This window comes from Pterocles gutturalis, unplaced genomic scaffold (assembly GCF_000699245.1).
Source record: "Pterocles gutturalis isolate BGI_N339 unplaced genomic scaffold, ASM69924v1 scaffold961, whole genome shotgun sequence".
Lineage (NCBI taxonomy): Eukaryota > Metazoa > Chordata > Aves > Pterocliformes > Pteroclidae > Pterocles > Pterocles gutturalis.
Window position 1 is genome coordinate 14,076 of NW_010099908.1, and position 27,501 is coordinate 41,576.

At 36.7% G+C, this 27,501-nt stretch overlaps 1 protein-coding gene across 1 annotated transcript in view; it reads left to right on the forward strand.

Annotated features, from left to right (window-relative positions):
* The window catches only part of ANO3 (anoctamin 3), a 66,373-nt gene that overhangs the window by 11,364 nt on the left and 27,508 nt on the right, over positions 1-27,501 (forward strand). Inside the window, exons 4-11 of the mRNA XM_010077531.1 lie at positions 6,909-7,061; positions 7,911-8,011; positions 10,970-11,014; positions 13,698-13,829; positions 15,222-15,328; positions 16,717-16,772; positions 18,382-18,503; positions 24,122-24,218. Of these exons, the coding sequence (XP_010075833.1) occupies positions 6,909-7,061; positions 7,911-8,011; positions 10,970-11,014; positions 13,698-13,829; positions 15,222-15,328; positions 16,717-16,772; positions 18,382-18,503; positions 24,122-24,218 (813 nt within the window). The remainder of the gene's footprint in view (positions 1-6,908; positions 7,062-7,910; positions 8,012-10,969; positions 11,015-13,697; positions 13,830-15,221; positions 15,329-16,716; positions 16,773-18,381; positions 18,504-24,121; positions 24,219-27,501) is intronic.

Below are 27,501 nucleotides of genomic sequence, written 5' to 3' on the forward strand. Positions count from 1 at the left end.
CTGTAAAAAATGCCACTGGCGAGGTGGTGCTGTCACGGAGTGGTGATGCTGGCACTCAGTGTTTGAATTCAGTGCTTCCATTTCCAGTAGTAGCATCACTTTTTCTACTGGTAGATTCTTCCCTTCCCTTCTATTCTTATAGCTTCCCTGGGAAAAAAACCCAAGACATTTGAGTAAGTCTGTCTTTAGTATGTTGCTTCATTATTGGTAAGAGTTTATCAGAATGATTTTTTTCTAGCACGTTTAGTGGCTGGAATTCACAGGCCGTCTTAGGGAGGAAATTAATTTTGTTCTAAGCATCTTCACTTTGAAATAAAAAGATTTTGGGGAGAGAAGTTTAGCAAATTTGGGGAGCAAATTATAAAAGAAGGATCCTGAGACCCAGCTGTGTATGTCTATCTATCTTTTGGATCACAGATACTAGTCTGTTGGTATATTTCTTTCCTTTGCATCATTTTACAAATCTAAGTCCAAATTATACTACCCACACAGAGGAAAGTTGAACTTCATCCTGTCTGCTGTAGAGGCAAAATAAACATATCGTGCTGTGGGGGCTTAATTCTTGTATGCTGTATCAGTTGGCACTTACATAAGTGAATGCTCCTGTTGTCGTTTATGACTGAGAATTGATGTTCTCTGCATGTTCATATAAATGTGAAACTTCCTTATATTCTTTTTACTAAGTAAACAACAGTCCTTGAAGTCAAAAGTTGAAACACAGACTTCACTGTCTGAGCTACACCCCAGTGTAAAAGTTGTTTCTCTCTGTATGGGTACCTTGGGTCAGAATGACCTGCTCTGGGCTGAGTCCAGGGGGCTCTGCGTATGCCACCGGGCTGACATTCACATTATGCTTTTATTGGTATTTAATTTATAACTATTGATTGTGAGGCTAGTAGATGACACTATTTTTTAGATATATTCTAAAGCAATTTACAAAGTGCATCAGCAGCAAACTACTAAGAGGTGATGTTAAAATAGTTGTCAGCTTCTATCTATGTGTGTACATATGTATAAAATAGTAGAAATCATGACTGTTTTCATTGCCATTGCTGGCAAATTTCAGGAAATAGTAAAGCAAATCATATAATGTAATAATTAAAGGTGCTGTTCCCTGGTCTTCATTTAGCGTTTATATGTTAGATAATGGTAATGAAAATCTTAAAAACAAAACAAACAAGTTAGACCATTGCTTTCATGTCAGACTTGATTTGCTGGGTGTTGATAGTAAGTTAGAATAGATTCACTTATTAAAATCAACACATGCTGAATCTAATCATGCAGCTGTTCCTAGGCTGAATTCACACTGACGTACTTTGATTTTTTTCCCTGAATAAAAATCTCCTTGTCACTATTCCAGCCAGAGTCAATAATCACATCTATTTCAGTAGATGTCAAGTTGATGAACAAAAATGTTGAAGTAAAGCTTCACAGTTTGGATCTCTGTGTAAATGGCCAGATGTTGTCTGTACTATTTCATTGTATAGATCAATGCCAAGATAATTTAAGAGTCCTCAAATGGCTTTTTTATTAATCCATTAGTTTATTTCCAAAAACTGGTCAGATGAGTAGCAGTTGAAGTCGTGAGCTTAAGATGAGAAAATGGCGCTCCAATGAAGAGATCTCTTGGTATTGTGAAGGTGAATGTTACAAGAGCTTACATTTTGGCTTGGCTTGAATGCTGTTAAGTGTGGTTGAATATTAAAATCTGACTTTATCTACAAAATAGTCAATATTTAATATTATTAGTATCATAAATACTACAATATACTATTGAAATACATAGCTGATGCATAATAAGATGGTAATATATTTATTCTTAACATACTACTATTTCCTCTACATTAATATTTTATATTAATAGGTCATGTCTGACTGTAGTTAATAGTGTAGTTTAATAAGAAAGTCTGTTATAAGAGGAGGATTGTACATGTTTGGCCAAAGAAGAACCATGATTGCTTTAAAAAAAAAAAGTAATTTTTCATTTATATAATGTAGAGTAACAGTACAGTCAATTTTAAGGGGATATTTGGTTCAAATTGTTTCATTAGTTGTATTAAAGTAATGGTATTAAAAAGTAATTGCATTGTAATTTTAATGGGTTTTGTCACTGTTATGCCCAGTGTAACAAAGCTCAGTGAGGTATTTATGGAAATGCAATTGCAATTAGCTGATAAAGCTGCAATATGGAGTAAATGAGATTGGGAAAGGGATAGAGAGGAAGAATTTTGAAGCACCATCCCCACGTGAACCAGAGGACTGGGTATTGTAGGTGAGGAAGAGAAGGAGTATCCACAGCCCCGCTAAGTGCTCTCCCTGCACTTAGATACCTCACAGTCACGTCTGTGTCTGAGAACAATGTAGTCTATAAATCACACAACCACAAGCAAATAAATCATAATTTAACATTAATAAAAATGAATATGCCTGTAGAGATTTTGTCAGCCTTTAAGCATTTGCTGTTACGTTAGCCTTGTTGAGGCTTGTCAGTTGTAAAGTGAAGGTGAAATGAATGGTTACAGCAGATCCATTGTACCTACATTTGGTTCTAGTTAACTTGTGAATTTGCCTAGGTAGTACATATTACTCCTTAAATTAAACTTTTCGCTGTTTTAAAGTGGAAAAAAAAAATATACCGATACATTATGTTACAGTCCATTTTTCACTGATTTTCAGTAAGTTTCAAAATTTGCTAGTTGTTTTGCTATTAATAAAATACACCAAATCTCAGGTCTACCATACCATGTCATTTACTCTTACATGAATCTAAAATTTACTTACTGTTTTGGGCATAGTTCCAACTCACTCTTCTAGAATTTTTGTTTCTATGTATAGGGTGAAAAATTGGCAAAAGTTTAATCTACAGAGCAGAACAGTAGACTGAAATCAGTGGAGTCGGAATAGCTATAATTTCTGTGAATTGTGCTATTTAAATTAATTGGGGAGACAAAGAGTCTGTAAAACAGCTGTTCCCACTTTGTAAAGAGGGCATTGCTTATTCATTAGAATCTGAAAAATGGTTTATTGAAGAAATCCCTCCATGTTGGCTAAATCCAAGGAAACTCTTGTACTAGATTTGAATAGAAATGTAAACTGTTTCTTTTATAACTTTGCTAAATATTTGCATTATACTTTTGGGTTTTTGGGGGGTTTGTTTTTTGGGTTTTTGTTTTTTGGTTTTTTTTTGCTTGAGCAAAAGGGGTTTTTTTCTAGGTTAAATTGATCAACTTGCGTAAACTCTAAACTTCAGTCGAATGGTAATATTTTTAATTTTACACTGTTTCAGACTCTGAAGCAGTGTGTCATGTTATTTGTTGTAATAATCATAAGCTATGAATAAGCCAAAAAATTGATGGCAAATAATAAAACCAAAAGTGCAACAGATCTGTAGTGGCAAAGGCTCAGGTAATATTTTATTGAGGCAAATCTTTGGATTACAGTTCTGCGTTATGAGCGACTTTACTGTTGAGTGAGAAAGCACTTCACAGCCTCAGTTTGCAAACAGATAAAATTTAAAGTTCTTGTATTTAAAGACTTGGGAAGAACAAAGTGAAGTTAAAACTTTGAGTTTGCAAGCCAAACTATGCAGCAATACTTAAAAAAGAATTTCTGAAGCCAAACTTAGTTTTTATATGTGTGTAAATGTAGGGAAGCTGATCAGGTGGATAGTGTTTCATAAAATCTGGAAAACCAAGAGGGTAGAGAGGATGAAGATGATTAGAGAGAAAAACAAACATTGGTCAGTCCTTTTCATACATTTTTCAGGTGAAACAGGAAATCTTAAAAAGAATAGAGAAGAGTAAGAGATTTGCACAAAATATTTTGTCTGATGCTTTTCTCCTGCAGTGTGTTGAGAAAAAGGTGAAAGAATGAATCAGAGATTTATTTGTCCAAAACAGCAGATAAATTGTAAATGTGCTTTTGCCTGAATGCTTGTTGTGTTAAAAGACTGATTCACTGTGCTAGGTGTAGATAGCGGCCAATATACCTTGACTCATAGATTTAATTGAAATTACTGCTCACTGGTCTCTGTGCACATGATGGAGCAAATTCAGATGAACTGAAAACACACCTAAATCGCCAGATAAATTATTTTGCTGGCACAGGTATTCCTGCTAATATAGGTAGACAACATTGCTTGAGAATTGCACTCAAGTGAAACTCGCTAAGTGCAAGTAGCATTGAAGTGACTCATTCCTGAAATCGATAGAGTATGGGTTGGGTTCACTGCACGATTGTGGTAAGTGGCTTCAGTATTGCACATCCCAACCTGTGTCAGTACTCCTCTGAAAGTCATCTGAGATGGAAAATTTCTTGCTACTATCAGCACAGCTCATTATTTATTGAACGTTGCCCCCAGAGAATTCTGTTTGGTGCAGATGGATTTGGATGAGTCGTTCGAGTGCACCCTCAGTCAGTTTGCAGATGACACCAAGTTGGACAGGAATGTTTGAGGGTGAAGGCTCTGCAGAGGGAACTGCTCAGGCTGGAAGCCAATTGTACGATGTTCAACGAGGCTCAGTGCCAGGTCCTTCAGATACTATTTTGCTGAATATCTTGAGATAAATAACCATACAAGAATGTATAAAAAAAATTAATAGAGTATGGAGTCTGCTGTTCAACAAATATTTGATCAATATATTGATAAATGATTTTCCTTATTTTTTCTGTTATATTTAACTTAATTTCTCATGGGAATAAAAAGCAAAAACCTGGAGTCAAAAGCCAAGCAATGGGAAAGTATATTCCAGTTCCCAACAAATTTCCAAAATACTTTAGGATTGGAAAATTATTCTTCCTATGTCTATCCATTTCTCCTCATTTTTTTCCATATTGTTTCTCCTGGTTACATGAGCCATCCTTTCTTCTCTGCCTTTGTTCTTTTTTTTTTTCTAGATTTAGTAGTTCAGGTTTGTTTGGAGTTTTTTTAGATTTTTTTTTTTGCATGTAGATGATCTGTACAAATGACTCTAGATAAATTCTTTAATCACGTTCTGTAGTGTATTAGTTACGTTAGTTCAGGTTCCATTTTCTGTGATTTGGCCTGCTTCTTGTCCCATTGTAAATTAGTGTTTCCCCTCAGTTAGGCTAAAGGCAGGTGTTCAGCAGTTTCTGAATTCTACATTATCTGTTATTTTGTGATGGAGGAAAGGTGCCCAGTGGCCTGGATGTGCAGGAGGAGACAAGCATGGTGGAGATCAACGAGCACTCGTACACCGAAAGACCCAGTACCTGATCTCTGCGCTGTTAGTGACACATCTCACAGCAAGTTGCACATGAAGCAAATAGAAAGTTCTGAGAAAGAAAAATGCCAATTCAAAGAGGAAAGAAAAGGAGACCGCTTTTTATGCCTAGAAATTAAGACCTTCACCCAGATGGTAGAAGACTTGGGTTAGTTTCAGCTCAGCCGGGGGAGGGTTGAATTCACCTCTCCTATGTTCCAAAGAGTGAAATTGCTTCCACATCTGGGTGGTTGCACCTGAAGCAGAGTATGAAAGTGACAGCATAACTCTAGCCATGTGCGACAAAGCTGAGATTTTTAACATTTATGTTGTATTTACAGACTTGTTAATAAAATACATAAGCAGGTACGTACCTTGGAGCAGGTAACAGAAAGTTTTATGTGAGTTTTGAAAAGTATCATCTGGAAAAGAAAGACAATTGATGCCATCATCATCTGCTGAGGGGAAAAAGGAGCTTAATTGTATTAAAATTGAAGCTTAATGTACTTAAATAATGTTCCCAGATGTGTGAAGATGCACTTTTTTTGTAATATTGGGTGCTCTGAGAATCACTGTTCCTTGGTTTTTGCTTCGGGAGGAAAAAAGAGGAAGAATCTTGTTGCAAAACTTTAGTTTTTGCAGACAGAGGGGTTCTCAGAAGCACTAAATAGTTAGAAAGTGGGTGCATAGATATGTGGGAGTAAGAAAAAACTTTCATGTATAAACAAGTGAACCGGTATCCAGTATTTATACTGCTGATCACGCAGCACTTGATTGTATTTATCAATAGAAAATTTAACTATTGGATATAGTTCTTAGTATTATAAATTTTGTACCAAACAATCCAAATAGGATGAATTTCTAAACCTAGCATCCTAGGGCTAATAGGTGCAGTGTTCATAGACTTCTGGTCCCATGGGTATGGTTGTAATGTAGCTTGCTTCTGCATTCTCCAGAAGTTGATGACAGTTTCTCAGTTTACCTTTTCAGATTTCAAAATCTTCATAGTCTGACACCAGTTGCTATAGTCGCTGTCTATTCTGAATCATGCAAAGCACAGAATGCAAAAATAGCTTTCAATAGCAGCATGTAAAGCAGGGTTTTCCCTATCAAGGTCAGAGAATCCCTGGTCTTTACAAGCATGGTAGGACAGAACTGGACAAGATTTAAACATTGCTAACGTGTCATTGAAAAAGTACTTCATCTGGAATATCCAGGAGAACACTCCAATCAGTAGTATTTATTTTGTTAATTTTTTAGATTTATTTCTCTCTTGGAGAAAATATGTTTGTTCTATAAAATTTACACAGGTATGAAGCTGGGAAACTTGGTTTAATTTAGTTGCCTTTAATTTTTTTAAATTAATGACAGAAAGTAAGGATTAACAGAAATTTGTATTGAGATATACCATACAGTAATTTTTAGGTTTTTGCACAGCTGAAAGAAATAGCTAGAATATGGGGTTTGTGGAATCTTTTTATTTTGTTTTGTTCTAATTAATTTTAAATCATGAACAATTGATGCGTATGAACTACCTGTTCTTGTTACTTGTTCTTTACATATTCATCCTGTGGCTATGTGGACGTTGCCACATGTTAGAAAATGCTGTGTGACCTGTGATTCATGATGGGGCTCTTGATCTGTGTGGATGCCATATTTAGTGTCTTTTTATATTGTCTTCCCCAGTCTGATGCCATGGCATCATCAGGCCTCTTCTTCAAAGATGGCAAAAAACGCATTGATTACATCTTGGTCTACAAAAAGTCAAGTCCACAGGTAGAAAAAAGAAGCACATTTGAGAAGAATTTGAGAGCAGAAGGGTTGATGTTAGAACGAGAGGTGAGTCTTGTAGCTTATGTGTCATAAAAAAACCTTCCTAACACTGTAATACTTTACTGAATTTATAAAAGGTTCCTGACAATCTTACAAGCCTTTCACCTTTACTTACCAAACCTTGCATTACTTGAGTTTTTGGGAGGCTTTAATCAGACTCAACTCTATCAAAATATTTACTTGTAAAATCTCAAGCAAATACATCTGGGAGAAGGGCGTGGAACTGAAGAGTTCATTGGAAAAGATAAGTATAGGAACCTGTACTGCTGAAACTCTTGTTTTATGTACAAATGAATTAGTGATGTAAAACATTTGTGTAGGGTATTCCTTGTAATTTTACAAAAAAATCTCAGTTCATACAGAGATCACCTTTATAAGTTCCTAGCAGATATTCCAATTACTTAACCATTCCCTGGAGTTACCATTTTGGCAGAGTGGGACCTGCAGCTTTCTCTCAGCTGTTCTTATGTCTCTAGCAGCTGAGCCCTCTTCTCCTTAAATGGTCTTCAGACTGCTCATCTAAGATGATTTTGAGGGGATTTAAAATTAATTCATTTATTCCATGTCAAAAAATGCGGCATGAAGCCTTTCTCTGCTTCCGCTGTGTTTATGAGCAAAGATCTACAGACTTCTTTTGCTGGTTACTAGTTTACTCATATTACAGGGTTTGGGAAGAAAAAAAAAAAAGTTATTAGTTTTCTTTTGTCTGGCATAGAATACTTACAGTGTTTTCAGATTTGCATGACCCCTTCAAGCTTAAAAGCAGAATTTGACCCTGAAGAATGCTTTTAGAAAGGTGAATGCCAAAGAGGTTTGAATTATTAATATGCACCTATTTGTTGCTGCTCTTTACAGCCAGCTGTTACAGACAGTGATATCATGTTTGTTAAAATTCACTGTCCATGGGAGACGCTGTGCAAATACGCAGAAAGAATGAACATCAGAATGCCTTTCAGGTATTGTGGAAACTGTTTTAAGAAACTTGTAATTTAATGCTTAATATTAAAACTTCATTACTTAAGGCTAAAATGCAGACTTTTTCTGCATTGTGGCCAGTCATGCTTATATTTAATTTAGCAAGATGATATGGAGAGAGAAGAAACAAATAATAGGCACTGTTTTTTCCACATTTACCTGTGGTACTTGTTTTTAAGCTTGCCTTTCAAGTCAAATTGAGCATATGTCTTTAGAAAATTCTGTTAATAGTTCACACATTGGTTTGGATGTCCTTGGCAGAGTTTCAGGCATTCTCCATCTGAGCTCAAGTATTCTCCATGATTTTAGAGTATTTCTGAAGTCTTACCCAAAGGCAAGGGAAATGACAGAAATAGCTGGTATCTTCTGTGTCTCTAATATAACACTTATTGGCATACTTTGGAGAAAACGAGATACCCTTATTTCTTGGTCCTCTAGCATTCCTTTGGCAGAATAATGAACTGAACTGAGTTCCTCATCTATGCACTAAACAAATTCTATCATATGTTTTTGCAATAAGTATTTGTTACTTATTTGTAGGACCAGTTAATATCTCCTGCAGTAATACGTAAGTTTTTAAAGGAGAAAATGTCCCTTTTCAAGTTGATCAATAATGTTCTTCCAGAGAGAGAATAGCACGTTGTATGCTATAAACCTCAGCAAGAGTAAAAGTGGTAACGAGATGCCAAAGCTGCGTGACTCACGGAAAATACCCTTAGTGCACTCCTTTCTCACTTGAATTGCCAAGTGCTCTATCTTTCATATCCCTGCTGATTTCAGCTATCACAGTGTGGGTCCTCTTGCATTGGTCTTAAGCCAGCAACAGTAATCATGAAGCATCCTTTGCTCAAAACTCGCTTCAAATAGCCAGTTCTGTACTGAGTTTCCACGTGATCCCATTAAGCCTTCAAAGTCCTTTCCATAAAAAAAAAAAGAAACAAAAAAACAAAAAAAACCAGTCATCTTCCATATGTTAGAGAATATTATTATAGTGCCATCTCATCTTCTCCAGTTTGGATAATACTTGTCAACATTTTAAATATAGAAGTGTTTGCATATGTGTACACATGCACGTGAACAATGTAAGCTCCAAAAATAGTTCTTTCTTGCTTTTAATACTTGAAGTCACAAAATTAAGTTAGGATTTAGCAATGATTTGAATTCTTCATAATTTTAGTAGCTTCATAGATTAGTAATGCTCTTCAGAAAAAAAAGGCTGACTTTTGCAATACTGCTTTATTTGGAAGGCGTTCAAAGTCATGTTTGTTATCCGACATGTAAATATATTGTCTTTTTTTTTTTCCCCAAAAAAGTCTGATCTGTGTTTCTTTATTTCTGTTCTGTTATTTTATCTTCCTTTTATCCCACTCAGTTCAGTACATAAAAAGTACATAAAATGCTGAATTTTGCTGCTTCACCTTGTTGGCAGTTTTACTCTAGAATGAAAGACATTTATTTGGTAAGAAAGAAGCCCCCTGTCCGCCTCTACCTCCATAGGAGAACTGTGAGAAATAGTAAATTGATCACCATTTCTTTTCTCTTTAAAAATACTTTAAAAGGAATTTAAATGGAATTGCAACCTAAAACTTCAGTGAATATTTCAAATAAACTATTTCTTTAATTTACGTACTTTTTAAAAAATAAAAGTGAACAGTTTTATTGTGAACATAAAATGGACGTAGCAGAACAGAACAAAGGTCTGTTTTGCTCTGCCAGCAGCTAGTCTAAAGTGACCAACGCTGAGAAAATCTAGAGCAGTGTTTCATGATGCCTCCTCTCTTTCCAGAAGGCTGAGGTTTAGAGACTTTCTGAGGCAGAGTTCATGTCTTCATCTCTGCTTCTATTAGCCCCTGATGTCTTTTCAGGGATGCAAAAATAGCCTTCTTCACTTCCATAACAACATCCTGTGACCACGCATTTTATAGTTTAGTTACATGTTCTGTCAAAAGCACTTTTATTCACTTTAATTCTTGAGCTTGCTTATTTAAATCAAACTTTTCTTGACTGGATGGCATATATTGTTTTCCCAAGGTAACTATTTTCTCTGTTCAATGAACAGAAGAAGCTCAAATCGTACAATTCTCCCACAATTACAATGAACTACAGTTGTTCCTTTCCAAGAAGTTTTAGGTAGTCCTGCGAGGAGCAGGGAGTTGGACTTGATGATCCTTGTGGGTCTCTTCCAACTTGAGATATTCTGTGATTCGAAGAACAGATTATTTCTCTTAGTCTTTATCTGATTTATCAGTGGCTTCTGACTGTCCATTTTTAATATATAATTGAAGAAGAGAGCTAACCTTGCCTGTAGTACTTTAATGCTGTAAATCCTTGTTCTCTTGCACAGTGTTGCAAAATTTTGGCTTTTGGTTATGGTCACTAAAATGTACTGTATATATGTACTGTATAAAGCCTTTCCTTAGGGCTGTGTGTTGTTCTTCAGTTGGGTACAAAACATCAAGGGAAGGTGATGATGTACCCCTTCAGAGAATGAAGATACTATCTAATGGCAATAAGTGCTTATGGTATTCAATGCATAGAGCACATAAGGCATTTAATAGCCTGTTAATTCTTCTAAAATTAGTTTCATGAACTAAAAGCTAAGGAGGACCACATGAAATGAATTATACCATTGGACACTTTCTGATGAGTGTCTTATGAATTATTTATTAGCTATTATTATTTTTAGCTGCAAATCTAAAATGTAATTTTGACTTGGGAACAAATTTTGAACTTGAAAATATGTGAAATCACAGCATTTTAATGACTTATTCTATTTCAGTTGTCTTTTTTAAGTGTTTTTCCCATTTCTGCCTATGAAAATGCATGTTTTAAAATGTCTGGTGTCTTATTTTAATGGTCCAGCTTCTTTTATAATGTATATGTCCTTGTCAACTGTCTCCTACTTGATTATTCTCAGCTGATTTTTGCTGTTCTTTCAGGAAAAAATGTTATTACACTGACTGGAGGAGCAAAACCATGGGCAGGTTGGTGGGTGATATGTAGCTTCTAATTTTGTCAGATAGTCACCCTGCTAAAGAAAATCCATTTGCAGTTGTAAATTTATCCAGGAAACTTGGAAAATTAGATTATTTTCCTGAAAATTCAAACTATGTTAGCTCAAAGTGTTAAAATATTCATCTGTAACAAGATGCAGTACTTAAAGCTTTGCCAGTTCTCATTTTAGAAATGCATAAGTGTTTATGCCAGGAAAAAAAAAAAAAAAAAAGAAAAGGTTTTATCCTGGCAGCAAAGATTTAATACTGGAGCCATCTCTACAGTTATGTCTGCTGTTACCAAGGCATATTTCTTTAGCATGGAAGATACTTTCGAGTGTATGTCTCAGATTCTAGTAGTCTGCTCTCTCCTTAGATGTGCAGATGTAACTTCTCTCATGTGTGTCCTGGTGATCAGGACTACATCAGTGTCACACATCCAAGGCTGTTTTGCATTTTTATTTGATAGCTGAGAGAATAACTTGTGAGCTGCAGTAAAAGCTGTATAACTACATGGGAGGCAGATGCATGCAAACCTCACCAGTGGCTGCTGTCCTTGTTGCTCGTTCTGTCAGCCGGGAGAAGGGTACAAGAGGCCACAGCAGTGGGTGAAAGGAGCCTGGGGGAGCTGGGGAGCAAGAACGGGGAACACCCTGAGCTGTAATCACTCCCCATTGCTGTAGTCAGACATAATGATATCTTTTAAATCCTAATTACCTACGGAAGAGATATGAACTTTTTTACATGAGGGAAATCTCGCGAAAGAGTTTTCCATCACGAGTTTTCTCAAGATGGATCTTGAGATGAGATTGCATTTGATTTAGCTTCTCCTGTTGTTACTTTAGATGATGAAGAGCTCTCATTATTTCGCAGGAACAATTTAAGTAGTCTCATGATATCAGTTTGCAAGAACATCAGCTAACAAGAATAGACAAAGCACGGTTGAACAGTAAAGTAAGAAAACTTTAAACACATAAGCAGCTGAAATATATAGAAATAAAACAATCTATAACATAAATTTACAACTGCATTTTTTCCTCTTCCCAGCCATTCATATGCTTGCTCCATTTTCATGTGCATTATGAAAAATGTAAGTGATGTGCTTTGTAAAGCAAAAGCAAAATCAATAAGCTCTAGTGCAAAATTGTCTCATTTCATTTGTAATCCACCTGGTGAGTCCTAGATACTAAATACATTTATTTTCCTTATTTAGAAGGACAGATGTCTGAAACATGCAATTGAAATTGCACAGTACCTGTGAACCAAGTAATAAACACTTTTTCTGCCAGATTGATTTTTAATTCGAGACAAATGTTTTTACTTGTGAGAATTAGGGGATGAATATTTTTCTGAATATTTTCTCTGCCACTTTATACAATCCAGTGCACGAAGGAATAGTGTGCAGAAGAAGAAAAAGAAGTTATCTCTAAAAATGAAAGCTGACTCTAAAATTGCTGTCATACACATCTCACCGTTTTAACTTTTACTGCTGTCATTGTTTCTTTGCATCTTACAACTTTTCAAACTGCTTTTCTGAAATCTATCAAATCTCTCATTGATATTTCTAAGTTATTAAGCGGAGTTTACAAGAGCTACAGCGAAGAGCTGTATTAAAATCTTTGTATACCAAAGGTAAAATTTTAAGGCCATAGAGTTTCTGTAATGTAAGAATATGGGGTAACACTAGTATATTAGACCCTGCTGTAGCATGTACAACCATGCTCTCTGAAGTATTGACATGCTTATATGGTAAGTGTATATGTATCTACAAAAGTCCTTTAGGAAGTCTGCCAAAGATTATTAGGAGCATGAATGAAAGGACAGAAGATAAATGGAATGCTTACTGTTATACTGTCTTTCTTACATGTGGTATCTGTATGGTATCTCTCATTTGATTGAAAATTAACTGCACTTCACTAGATTTTCCTCTGTATAAACCGTGTCCTAAGATACTATTTAGGCTAGCTGCCAGTGGAAGAGAGCCCTTTTTGTTACCAGATATAATCTAATTGAGGATAAAAAAATTGTATTCTGTTTGTGTTTTTTAATGTAATTTTTTAGGAAACTGCATGAAGCCGTACCTAGTTTTTTGTCTAAATACTATAAACATTTCTGTATAATGTGTCCTTTATTTGATGTATGGGCATACTCTTTTGTAAGGCGATATCAGCCCTTCGATTTTGATGAAAATTTTGCAGGGGAAGGCTTTACTGAGATCAGAAAACCATAAAAATTTGATCATAAGCAGTCTCATATTTACTTTCAAATTTTGTGTATTTCAGTGTCTGAGTTGCCAGGCAAGGCAGGGAGGAGGAGTTACACTTGCCTTGCCCAGTGGGGCTAGAGAAAGCAATGAGATATGTTCTTGAGTAAGCCATAAGCACCCACAGTTCTGCCAGATGAGCTGCCTTGGAAATTTTTTTTCCCCAGACTCAATACTGCAGCCTCATCTCAAACCATAATCCCATAATTTTAGGATGAGTTGTGCTTGACTAGAGTGTGCACACAAATACTGTTAACTTTGCTCTTTAACTCCTCATTTTCTTTTAGCTATTTAATGTGGGAGTTTCCTGCTTTCATTTCATTTCTAATATGATGTCACTAAGTATGCAGTGCCAGAGAGAGAAATAACAGGCAGGTGAGAGCATGTTAATCTGATTTCTTATTGTCTCAGTTTGCAGAGGAATATGAGAGAGCTGAAAAGTTGGTTGCCGAGAAATCCAATGAAGCTTGATAAGGAGGCCCTACCTGATCTGGAAGAGACAGATTGCTACACAGCACCCTTTAGCCGTGCGCGCATACACCAGTAAGTGCTGGAACTGGAAAGGCAGTGCCAGAGACCACAAGGATTTTTTTATTTTCTCACTTCTTCTAAGCAAGTGCCATAGAGGCAGCCGTTAACAGATGGTCACTGGCAAATATCCAGTATCATATTTGATATTTTCTATGGGTTTTCTCTTAAAGCCAAAATGTACTCTCTGTTACTTGCTATTTAATGGTCACTCAGTAATGTAGGCAGAAATTTGACTGAAAAATGAATACTGCCTTTTTCCTTTAGAAGTTTTTCTTTCCATTACATTACAAAATGCAAATACTTGCTCAAGTTTGCTTTGCTTAATTGCATATTTTACTTAGGCAAAACCTGAGACAGCTGTTGAAATTAGGAACACCTGGAGGCAAGCTAAAACCAGTGACGATTTTTTTTTCTTTCTTGTCAGATCTGCATTTTAAAAATCTTTTTGTCTCTGAAAGTATAAATACATATCCACCAAATAAAAAATGTATGTGTTCAAATCAGCATGTTGATGGTGATGTAGTTAAACTGTGCTATAAATTTTCTCAGGACCCAAAAAATTAGGTTTTAAAATTCTGGCTGTTTCTTTGTTTTTAAAGTATATTGTAATAATTCTTTTAGGAAATAAATGTTCATTTAAAGTAAAAGTATAAATGAGGCTAAATAGGAATTTTTTCTCCTCAGTAAAGAAGCTATATGCTAGTGGACTGACTTTGCCCTGGAAAGAGTAATTGTATTAGAATCTCTTTTTTTTTTTTTTTTTTTTTTCAGTAATTGACTATATTGTGTTGGATCAATCAACAGGTTTAGGTGTTGTTTCTCTACCAGCTCAGCTGACGTTATCAACTTGAATAGTGTCACTGTTGGCACAGCTGAGTAGGCAAAAGCTCCTGCATGTCAGATTTCTGAAGTCCGGAATCCAGAGCCATCTGGAAAAGGATGCTTTATTTGGCTCCATCCTAGGATTCTGTAAGGGAAAGTGGTGGTGGAGCTGCTACTGAAGTGTCCAGTGCGTTGGAGAACATTCATTTTTTTTCTAAATACCAGTTCTGGTGGTTCCATGACAGAGACATCTGCCAACTCATAAGTAACTTGAATTTGAGAACAGCCGCTGCTTCTGAAGATCTTTTTAAAATTAATTATATTGAGAACAGAAATGACCTAGAGAGTAGGACATTATAGAATTCAGTTTTAGTTGCTCTGTTTTCCCAGCAATAATCTCTGATGATGATAAATTTATTGAACCCAAGAAGATGCTCTAGGCATGTAAAATCTTATCTCTTGTGCAGTAACCAAGGAGGGTAAAGATTCAATAAATCACTGTAAGAGGAAAACACTTGAGCAGCTATGTTTGAACACCTGTGCATTGTTTTGAATATTAAAAGAAATTCTTTATTTTAATAGTTTTACGATAAACAACAAAGACAGCTTCTTCAGCAATTCCACAAGGAGTAGAATTGTGCATCACATGCTACAGAGAACAAAGTACGAAGATGGAAAATCCAAAATGGGTGAGAATGCTGTAGTTCCTTCCTAACCTGAAGCTATAAAAATTTTATGTCTTTACTTGCCTGAAAAAGTATAATTTGAGTAAACTAATCAATTTTGCTGTTCCTTGAAATCTTTTTGCTCACTCAGTAACAGAGTTGAATGAATGTCACATCCATTATTTTCTTAAATGACTCAGTGAAAATTGGCAATATTTTTCACATAATTACTCATTCTTTAAAATAAATTGGAGTCATTGTGATAACTTTACACGATTGAGAGCCACAATAAAGATAGCATATATCTCAGAAAAGTGTCAAGTGTTCTCTAGGGCTGGTCCTGGAAGTTCTGCTACTACCCAGCAGTTCTAGTCCAGCAGAATCAATATGAGCTGTACTTTTTTGAGGTCTCCATGAATCTCAGGGATAGTTGACCTGAAGACTAAATTCCACTTATATCAGCTCTCCTATTAAAGTATTGTTTTTAGAAGGTCTAACTATTCATTTTCATTTGCAATGAACAGGGGATGTATGTATGATTTCGCATTTTCTTTGCAGGAATTAAATTAAGAATGAAATAAGATGACAGGAATTACAGAAGTTTGTTGTTTGAGTTTCTGAATAAAAGCAGTAGTAGGAAAAACATAGAAAACAAGGGTTCAAATCTAATGCCTTTCAAGTTGATGTCAAATTTAGTTATGAGATTAGGTTACCATAATTTGTATATTTGAATGGACAAATCTGAAAACCGTCATAAGTACTTATTTCTTGGGGAAACTGTTAGCTGTGGTTGTGCTCTTACAGGCTACTGAATCTTTTCAGTAGAATTGTTAATGGTTATTTATTATTTATTTTTTATAATGTGCTTTGACAGTACAACAAATCTGTTTTTAGGAAGACTCTAGGAACTGATCCAAAATGCTGTAGCCAGTATGATGAAGAGCACTGCTCTGATACAAACTCCTTCAGCTGGCTTATATTGAAAAATAATGACAGGTTAGCTTTTAACCCTGCAGGAGTTTTGCTGCTTCAAGGATTGTCTGTCCATACCACTCTGTGTATGTCAGATCATCTGGTCACCCATAAAATCTGTATCGTCTGCTCTGATGAATACAACGTGAATGTAACTATCTTCTCACACTTGATCTGGCATGAGCACCAGCCCCTGAGAGAACAATTGCATACACTGGCTCTCAGTAAGTTGCTGTAGTTTGACAGAGCCAGAAGTCTCAAGGGATCAGCAACACCTGCACACACAGTTGGAGGGATTATTGATGATTTTTATGTTTAGTGGCATCCTGAGCATCTAATATTATGTTATCTTCTCAATATGCAACTGGAAAATTTGCACTGCTGGAAATTAAATGTGTATAAAGAAATGATATCTGAATGAATGCTTGTTTTCTCTTTAGGTATTAATAGATTGCTAAATAATGGAACATATGAAGCAGCATTTCCACCACATGAGGTAACCTGGTTAATTTTGTATTTGTCATTATATTTAGATTAAAACTTTAATGTTTTGAGATCCTACTTTAATTTTGTCCTGCAAACTTTTAATTTCACTATGTAATCTGTTGAGACTTTTTTTATTTATAGCTCTTACTTTAATATTGGCTTTTAACATTTTTCTTATATAAAGCACTATAATAATTTCCTGGAGCATTTTCTTACTGAACTAGAATATTATAATCCTTTTTAAAATTATTTTTATGAACCGGACATTGCATGTGGAGTTCTTAATGAGAATATCAGTTGTTCCACATTGTTCCAATTAGTTTTGTTAAATTATTTTTGCCTGCCACCTACAAAATGTTCTGTTTTTCTAATAGCTTGTGCACTTGATAACAGTTAGGGAGACTGGTTAATTATTTCCCATTTAGTCTTTTCTCAATTGTTCTGGATAAGTTCTACTTGATAGTATCTTCTTCAGTAGGCTAAAGTCTACTGGAGACAGTAAACCTGAGAAGTAAATCAAAAACTTGTGTTTGACTTCAGAGGGTTTTTAGACAATCTTTGTGTTTTGAAAAGAAAAAGGCAAGCTACACATCTTCAGTCATTTTAAATGCTGATCAGGAGGTTGGTAATTGCAGCTGTGGACTCTGTGGTTGCTTGGGCTGAATATTGTGACTTGGTCCCATGTTTCAAAGGACTGACCTGTGCTTTACAAATTGGTGAGAGTAATTTTTTTTATATGGTATTAATAATTAAATACTGGGAATATAGAGATAAGCACATTTTAGATAAATAATTTAACATATTTTTTAACGCTTCAGCTGTGCTTTACTGACTTTAGGGAAAGGCTGGCCATACTACCAGAAAAACCTGTGAAACTTTCTCCGGCTGTCAAAACCATGCTGTCATATCCATTTTATGTATACATTCCTTTGTTATGGCATAAGCTACTGTTTCAAAATTTCAGTTAAGTTAATGAAGTCAGGCCTAGAAGGACTCCTTTTGGGTCAGACTGATTCTGCATTTTGCTTTTAATACCTCTGAGAGTCCTGTGTAGCTTCAAAATAATGCCAGTTCTTTTGTTGCCATTGTCTTAGAAAATATGTACACAGAAAGACTGTTTTTCTATACTTTTAAAGGGGAGTTAAAGTCATAGAAAATGTCTAGGAGAGGAGGACTGAGCTAACATACCAGAAATTTCCTGAATTTTTTTTCAGAGAGAAAAAAAGATACTGCAAACATCTCGTGACAAATTTTGAAAAATTTTGAAAAATTGAGATAAATGAAACCATGCAAATAAGCATATATTAGTGAAATGGAAACACTGTACTTGAAGCCATGTAGATCTGAATAATTCTTTATAGTCTTGTACTGGTATGGTTGCATCTCTATGTATACATACATAGAGAAACTGGCCATTTCAGAAGCATATGAACCATATTGCTTCTGTCAGGCTTACACCTCAGCTCCAATGACATGTCCTAGAGGTGGCCATAATAAGAGACCTATTTATTAAAAATAGTGAACACCTTATTTAAAATTACATTCAAAAATATGTAAGAAATTTAGATATATTTTCCATAATGCCTAGTAATATGCGTCCATTTCTTTGTGTTTTTCAGGGAAGCCACAAAAGCAGACATCCCATCAAAACACATGGAGCTCAGAATCACAGACACCTCTTATATGAACGTTGGGCACGGTGGGGAATGTGGTACAAATACCAACCTCTCGATTTAATCAGGTATTAGTACTTTGAAGGGTAGCGTGTACAAACAACCTGGTAACAGTGCATGAACCGCACTGCTAGATTCCTTGTGCTTTCCTGTAACATTTAGCTATTCAACATTTTACAGGAATTCTCTGGGTGGTCTTTTGTGCAGGGCTGTTAATTTAAAATGAGGCTGCATAAAAGACACATAGATCCTGCTCCTTGACAATTTGCAGTGTGAAACTTAAAATACAAAGCCACAACGTGCTCTGCTGATTAGAGACACTTGCCCCTCATGAAAGCACCTTTGAGAGCAAAGACTGTTACCCACAGGGGCAGTCAGTTACAAGATCCAGTGGAGTGAAATTGCAGCCTAATTGTTACATTTCCATGTGTTTATATGTCAGTTTATATATCTTATAATTAAAGTCATGGATTACCAGATGTAAAGCAGAGAAATATATGTCATTGAAGTTAAATAATTGTGATGATTGGGTTTCATACTTTCCTCATCTTTGACACTGAATACCAACAATTCATTTTTCCTTGCTGTCAACTTTTATTCCTGATCTGACAGCCATAACCAATCATTGTGCCAAGTAATGTTTCACTGAACGTTACATGCCATGGGACAATTCTGTGCTGATGACCATAAGTTTTAACTTTAAACAATGTATGTGTTTCCTTCTCATATAGGCGATATTTTGGTGAAAAAATTGGACTGTATTTTGCCTGGTTGGGGTGGTATACTGGAATGCTTATCCCTGCTGCCCTCGTTGGGCTCTTTGTTTTCCTTTATGGATTATTTACGATGGATTCCAGCCAAGTGAGGTAAAATCCCATTTAAAAACGTAATAGCCTGTTGAAAATTAAGAACAGTCTGACACATCTTAGATCATTATTATACTTAACGCTTTCCAGATATGATAATCATGTAAAAATAACCAAACAGAACACTGGGTTCTTCAGTCAAGTGTGTACACTCTGTGTATCTGTTTTGCGTCAAGTTGGATGCATACCGTTCATAGCAAGTGCCCTTACGACTGCGTCACAGTGATTCCCATCCTGTCTGTAAGGAGAAACACCAAATACTGATTCTACTGTTGTAGGTACTGCAGTGGTGGTCATTCCAGTCAAGGCTAACAAGGTGAAAAAACAGTCAGACATACTCCCTCTTTACATCTTGCCTGTAACTTCCAGAGTGTAGTACAGTTCTAAACTTCAGATTGCTTTTGTCTATGCCTTTTTATTCTCCCAGTGTTAACAGTGACAAACTTCGAGTCTAACAAAAGTCTTAGCTGTGTCAGTGTAAGCTGCAGACAGGAGACCCACCTTCAGGGAGATTACAACCACATGAAATGAAGCTAGTTTTCCAGATTCCTACTGTTGTGATCTTTCTCTGAGAGGGGTTTGTCAGTTTAGAAATAGTGATGGGGGTGCTTAAGTGCTGACTGTGTTTTTAGGAACTGTTTCAGAGGATGCATCCTTATCACAAAGTTTTCCATTAGATGTCATCAGACATAACAGTTATCAGTGCTCTTACAATTGCAACTGTTCCTCCAAGCAGGCTGGATGCTTAGGCTATAAGTATCCTTGGAGTCAGATTTCATAGGAAGTGTTGTTTCTTGGCCTTTGAGCAAGACCATTTTACATTTTCTTTATGGAATTGTCTTTTTCCTCTATTTCACAGTGCGTTATTACATCCTACGGTACAGTAATTAAGGCTTTTTTAGTCTTGCTTTTGTACAGCAAACTCCTGAGAGACTTTACAACTTCAAACTGCATTAAATACAATTAAATGCAATAAATGTATCAGCCAGGAAACTATGCTATCTTTAGGGTATTGTTCTCTGTATTAGGATTGTTTTGCACAATTAATGTCTGCAAAATGCAATGGATGTAAAGCAGAGGATCAGCCTGTTCTTAGAGCACAGGGACCAGGACTGTTGAACTGGGAATTTTGTATTCTTCACATGTACAATGGCACAGTTTGAACAAGGGGTGAACAAGGGACCATAACCTGCTATTATCAGGGTACAGCTTAATATTTCAGGCACTCGTCCTGGAAGAGAAAGATGTGGCATTGACACTCCCCAAGAGAAAGAGCAGAATTTCTCAGAATTTATTTTTTTCAAACTGTAAGCTATTATGTGCTTCTCCCAAGAAGACTTGGAGATATGCCTCCTGCTTAGTTCTTTTAACAGAGACACAGTTATCTTACTCACACAGTGTTGCAGGGTATAAATCACAGAAGCACAGGGATAAGCTAATTTTCATGTTTTCCTGACCTAAGTTTTTCCCCTTGGCTGCTGTTGAGTCGCTGCAGACAGAACATACAGATTGTGTTTGTTCCCCATGGAGGCTGGTTGTGTTAGGTCCCATCCCAGGGTGCCTCAGTGTCATGCTGTGGTACACGGAGCACCGAGGGTATACCCATCAGAGGCTCTGGACTCTATTGCAGAAGCAAGAGCCTGAAAGTTCAGTGATTCACCATATAAGCCCTAGATGCCTACAAGGGGAGGGGAGTATCTATATATTTATTATGGCTAACGTTAGCCAGTGTTCATTTCAAAATACTGACAGAGGGTGGGTTAATGCAGAAGCCTGAGCTGTGTGCTCTGTGGCAGCCTCACATCTGTAGTGTTAATTCTGGGTGTGTTAATTCTGGCAGAAGATCCTCTCTGCCGTTGAGGGTGTGAATCTTGTGCAGTCCCTCTGGTGAGTTGTGACACAATTCTGTCGTGTCAGTGCATTGCTATGACCAAGTTAGTAAGACCTACTGTGAGATGTGTATTCAAGAACAGAGCTTAACTAACTCCAGCTGATTGTGACTGGCCTGATGAAATGTCTGTAGATGTGTTCTGTATCACCATGTGTACTTAGGCAATTCTAAAGGCCGGTGATAAGAGATGCTGCTCCTTGTCGTGTTTGCTCACTTAGCCTGGAAGAGGTTAGTGAGGGTTAGACAGAAACATCCTACCTAGAGCAGGCAGGAGTCACCCATTAGCAGGCACACAGACTGCACAACCTGAATGTTCTTATTCTTGCCATATTCTGGGACTGTGAGATTATTTATCTAGGGTTTCTGCAGTCATTTAAAGAAAACTGCTAGATAAACATCTATAACATTTTGAAAATAGATAACTTGATTTTGAGCACTGCAGCTATCTCAGTAGGCAAACGCAACGTTCAGCAGCCATCAGGAAGACATGGAGTCGAGTATGTTATTCTGACAAAATCTAGACACAGGAAACCCAGTGGCAGTTAGGAATTTAAACCTAGTGCCAGGGCATTATGGCAATGTCATAACTGCCCCATTGGCCCAGATTCAGTATTATTCAGTATAACACTACTTCACATGAAACAGGTCTCATCCTGTTACTAGGAATCAGCGGGTGTTAGGGTATGATAAATTCAGTCAAAACCCCGTATTTTTCATCTGTATTGTGTACCACAAAATCTGAACTTCTTGGCTGATCCCGTAATTTTTGCAGAAGCCTGCCCTCCTCAGTGATGTCCCTTCGCCTCTCCGGCGCAGGCAGCTGCCCTGAGCCCCCCTCTAGCGGCTGCAGGCAGAAAACGATCGGTTGCTGCTTTCTCCACTGAGGTCCAGCGCAGTCCCAGCAGAGGAGGAATAAGCAAATAGACGAGCATACATTACTGTAGAACCAAACGTTGCTTGCAGAGCCAGCAACAGGTTTTGCACAGCAATAACTCGAGGGTTATGCAGAACGATGTCACACCTAAGAACTAGTTTATGACTTGTAAAAGTGCCTGCCTCTGTGCCATGCTCGGGGTCAGTCGTGGTACCTGGTGGCTCTTTTTATATATGTATAACAATATATTTATATATATACACATCAGCCTGTGCCAGGACCCCATCCCAGCCTGGCATGGAGCCGTCAGTCCCTGCCTGCTGTATAAATATATATGTATGTGTACATATATATGAATATATGTGTATCTGTATATATATGTAAATATATGTGATATATATATATATATTTCATATTTATGTGAGGACAGTGTAAACAAGCTCATTTGGCTCTGTTATACTGAAGATTTGAGTTGCAGTAACAGTTAACATGACACCTGTCACAAACACTTGGGTCACAAATGTTATTGCCTTTGCAGAGTAGTGTCAAAGTATGTGGCCTATCACTGTGAGTATAATTTTGTGAAATTTCATGTTACTAAAACCAAATAAAGATTTTAACTCAAGATATATAATACAGAAAATCTAACATTTATAATGTTGACTTTAAATTCAAAGTCCAGTACAATTGGCCTTATATTTGACAACAGCTTGTATTATTGCCAAACCTTTATAACATACTGTTGAAATATTATTTTCTCTGCTTAATCATTTGAATGAAAATGCAAGCAAGAAAACTCTGATGTGACACACTATAAAATTTCTGTTACTCTGCAACTCTGAAATGACTGGCTGTGCTCATTCTGACTTAAGGGTTATGTAGAGCAATTTCTTTGCCAGGTCCACATAATGTTGTAGGTTTCAGTGCATTAGTGATTCTGATGTTATGTGAAGTATGACCGAAGATTGTAAAAGTGACATCTGGGCAACCGGACCCTTTTATTTCTATTTACTGTTATGTCAGACAGGATTTAATAGATGCACTCATTTGGAAATAAGCCTAATCTTCCATGCAGTATTAGAACTCTAAGTTCAGCTTTTATGAGGAGGACAGTGAAAGCATGATGTTTATTAAAACAAATCAGTAGAGATTTCCTGGCATTTGTTTATACTGCTGCTTTCCTAGTGTGTCATAGGATCATTTCAGGCACATCAACATTGCTAAAGGACAGGGAAATGCAATTGCTGAGGTTCTTTAGGAAGCTTACTCACTGCAGTTAAAATTTACCTTAAAATTCATTTTTGCACTTCTGTTAACTCTGATTTGCCTTTGACAAGACACTTAATTATGAAATTGCATTTTAAAAGTGAATGATTTCAATGAAGGCAGTGACTGCATCTTCCTCAGTCTTAGGATCTTTAGGCAGTAGAATGTGGTTTGAAGATTTTTTTCCCCAAAGTTAGGATATTAAAGTGGTTTTTTTTTTTTAGTAGCCCTATACATATTTTCTGTAGGAAATAAAAATCCAAAGACTTGCAATACTACTGCCAGAAATCCCTGTCAATGGATTTTTACATGTAACAGACTGATCTAAGTATACATGTGATCATCCTCTGGAACAGACATCCAGCTGATGTAAACTGGGATAAGTTAATTGAAATCAGTGTAGTTATACCCACAATGTCCATTCTCTTAATGTTTGGTATCTTCTCCATCACTTAGAAAAATACGCAGTAAATGGGTTTTAAGGTAGTGAACAATGTTTTGTTCTTCTCTTTGTGATATATGGGAGAGGATGGGATATTCGCAAGTGTGAGAAGTGTAGCATGGTGCCCAAAAATACTTCATACTACTCTAGGGCTCATAGTTTTCAGGTTACTGCTTTGGGATTAGGCTTTTCAAGCCAAACATTCACTTTTAATTTATTTTATTGAGCCAGTTTTGTGATGTAGGCATACTGGTAACAAATAGAGACCACAAACAGCTTAACCTCAGAAAATCTTAAGAATGCTGAAAGCCTTTTTTTAACCCTTCTTTTCCTGTCTCATACTAAAGCAAAGAGATCTGCGAGGCAAATGAAACCATCATGTGCCCTATGTGTGAACGCAATTGCACACTACAAAAACTCAATGAAAGCTGCATATACGCCAAGGTAATTATTGTCTTATTGCTATCAAGATAATTTTTGTCTAAAGATCCCCTCTCACTGTGTAGTGTCTGTCCTTGTATCAGAAAAGATTCTTGCAAAACATGTTGTTTCTCTTCAGAGATTTTTTTCAGCCTTTGTAATTCATGTTTCCAATAAGGGGATGCTCTGAAATTGGATTAGAGATTTTCCTGAAATTTGTTTTACTTTCTGTGAGCATTTGCTTCCTAAATCCTTATTATTTTCATCAATTTATCATGTCCCCTGAGTAACAAAACTTTCTGGCAAGGTTTTTCCTGCTTTCCCCTATAATTAACTTCTTACTCTGTTTCCCTTGCTTATTTTGTAATAGAATTTCTGCTTCTCCTAATGGAATTCTCTAGCATAATGTGCCTGTAATGGGCTTTGCTCTGTCTGCAAAGATTTTACACAACTAAACATTCTGCTACAAGAAGCTGTCTTTCAGACTTAAATAATCACAAGTACTTCTGTACACATTCAGTCCTTTCAAGCAAGAAATATATTTTGATGTGTGGTATGTTCATAATGCTGGAAAAGCAGCCTTGGCATTTTTTTTGGAATTCTTTGGCCCATAAGACAAATCTTGCTCAGAAGCCTGTGCTTATAAAATGTGATCGTCTCTGGGCCGTGACATTAAAACAACACTGCGGCAATGTGAAAGAGAAATAAATTTTTGTCTTAGATTTCAAAATTTGGAATACATAGGACCAATGCTGAATAAAACATTTGTCATTGTGGCATCCCTTTAAATTTAGCTCCTGTTATTTTGACATGTGCTGTTAACAAGAAGCAGTTTTTGTCTTATTTGTATTTACACTAAGATCCTTGCTTAAATCGTGCAGATTTCACATTTTAATAATTGTGGAATATTAATTGCAGCAGAAAAAATGTGGCAGCTCATCCATACTTCCATGTATTTTCAAACCAGTCCCACTGAAACAAACTCAGATGACAGACAGGGAAGACAAGCAGTAACCACTCATTCCATCTTCGCAGGCAGCCTTTTCTGGCGTCTGCAGATATTATGGAAATTCATGTAAGCTCCCAACATTTCCTGCCAATACTTTTGCTCTGAAAAACTGATCAACCTTAGACTGGAACACAGAAAACAACCCAAAATTATCTCCTTTCAGGATTTGCCTCTTCTGAATCTCCCCCGAGTAGGGGAGAGAGAGACTTCTCTTTAGGGAAGAGTAGGATTACCATCTGGCCACTTGAATGGCAAACTGAAAAAAAAAAAGCTCAATAAGGCTTTTTATAATTCTGAGGTTATAACCGTAATGCCTTCATTCACTGTGTTGTCTCTAAAGAAAAGTTCACTGCAGCTTCACTCATTACCCTCTTGCTGGGAAGCCTCTGGTTTCCAGCAGGGGTTGTGATCCTGCTGAGGGCCACCACGTTGCTCGACTTGAGCCGTGCATACCCTAATGTGTGTCAGCACTGCAACTGTATCTGCACCCAAATTAGTGAATGAAAGCAATCTGTAATTTTAGAAAACTGCAATCTGTTTTCAAATCAATTGTTCCTTTGTACTTTCTGAAGCACTGTTAGTAATATCAGTAACTGGAACTAATATATTTAAAAATAAAGTATCACATGTGCTCTCTGGAAAAAGAAAATGGCATTTCTTGCTTGCTTTCTTGCTCCTGAGATGAAGCCTCTAAGTGTTCCCCTCTGGCTGTTGTGGGAACATAACTTATTTCTCTGTCTTCCTTGCACACAGCCAAGGGAAGGGAAGCTATTGCACACAACCGAAGAGATGATATGCAAGGACACTATCCCTGATTTATTCCAGGAATCAGTGCCCTTATTCTGGAATACGTGTTTTAATCTTTATTCATTTGAATAGCTCATTGTATACGAGTACATAAGCACTGAGTTAATTAGGAAGAGTGAGTTCCTTTAAGTGAAGTTTATCTCCCCAAACCTCCTAAGTCATGGGACCTGCCGCATTTATACAAGGCCTTGTGCTCATATTTCATGTTATTAAAACTGCTGTCAGGGTTTCTTTCATTAAGTATCTGCCAAGTTTCCCCATAGAAGAGCACTTCAGACAGAACAAACTTAATGCCAGAAAAATAATATACTTCAAATGTGTTTTTTTTCTGCCAAGTTTTCTGTAAAGCTGGAGACAAAATACAAAAGATGCCCTTTCCTTCTTGTTCCCATTTCTTTCATCCCCTCCCTCTTTATTCCATTTCCATTTAAAAATGCCACACTGAAATGCAGTTGATAATTTAAGGGAAAGGCAGGTAATACTTGAGCTGTAATCTGAATTGCTGAATGCCCAGGCTGTCATTCTCATCCGCATTGAATGGACTCTTTGATCTGTGGGTGTTTATCGAGGTGCACGAGGGCTCTCTGGGCTGGTCCCACACCCAGCACAGCTTGTCCTCAGGCCCCAGGGCAGGGTGTGGATTCAGGGTGGATTTGAAGTGTCTGAAGTCTTATATGATGATGACATCGGTCAGGTGCGCTGGCTGACTAGCACCGAGTCTTACAATGTTTCACCTCTGGTCAGCTCAGACTGTCAGACTGCACATTTAACCTTTAAGACAGTCAAATCTTAATTCTGAGTGTGGTGCTGAAAGACTGTCACTCAAATACTTTTTATAAAGACAATGGTAGATTGGGAGACAGATACATATCATCTACTTTTAGCAACATTCATTCTGCTGGGTTAGGTTTGTATGTTTGGTTCATTTTGTATTTCCTTGGAAAGATGCACTCTGCTGAGCAGAATATCCAAAATAACATCCTCACACAGATCTACACTCAAAACTGAAAATGTTATTTATTGTTATTTATTGTTAAATGTTATTTATTGAACTGCTTTTGTTCACCTCTTACATTTTCAGTGTCATACCCATTGTGTTTGTGTTTTCCTTTATGGAAGCAAAATAAAAATAAAGCAAAAGACATATTTGTATGTACAGTTGATCCCACTGTATGATTCATGCAGGGGACATACTGGATTTATTGATATCCAATACCAAATAATCAATTCCCATTTCAGAACCTTAAGAAAAGAGAAACAGAACTGACATACAGATAAAATATATGTGTTTTTAATAAATTCTCCTATTAACTTTTTCTGCTTTCCTGACTTAGTTTTCTTAATTTGTGAGGGAGGAACAATAATGCCAGCCTTATCTACAAGAATGAGAATCTGTCAGCAGGATGAGTTCTTGCAGCAGGCAGCTCTTGCAGGAGCGGGTTAGGTAACCTGCCCGAGGCAGGCTGTTAGACCCAGCATCCCATATTCCTG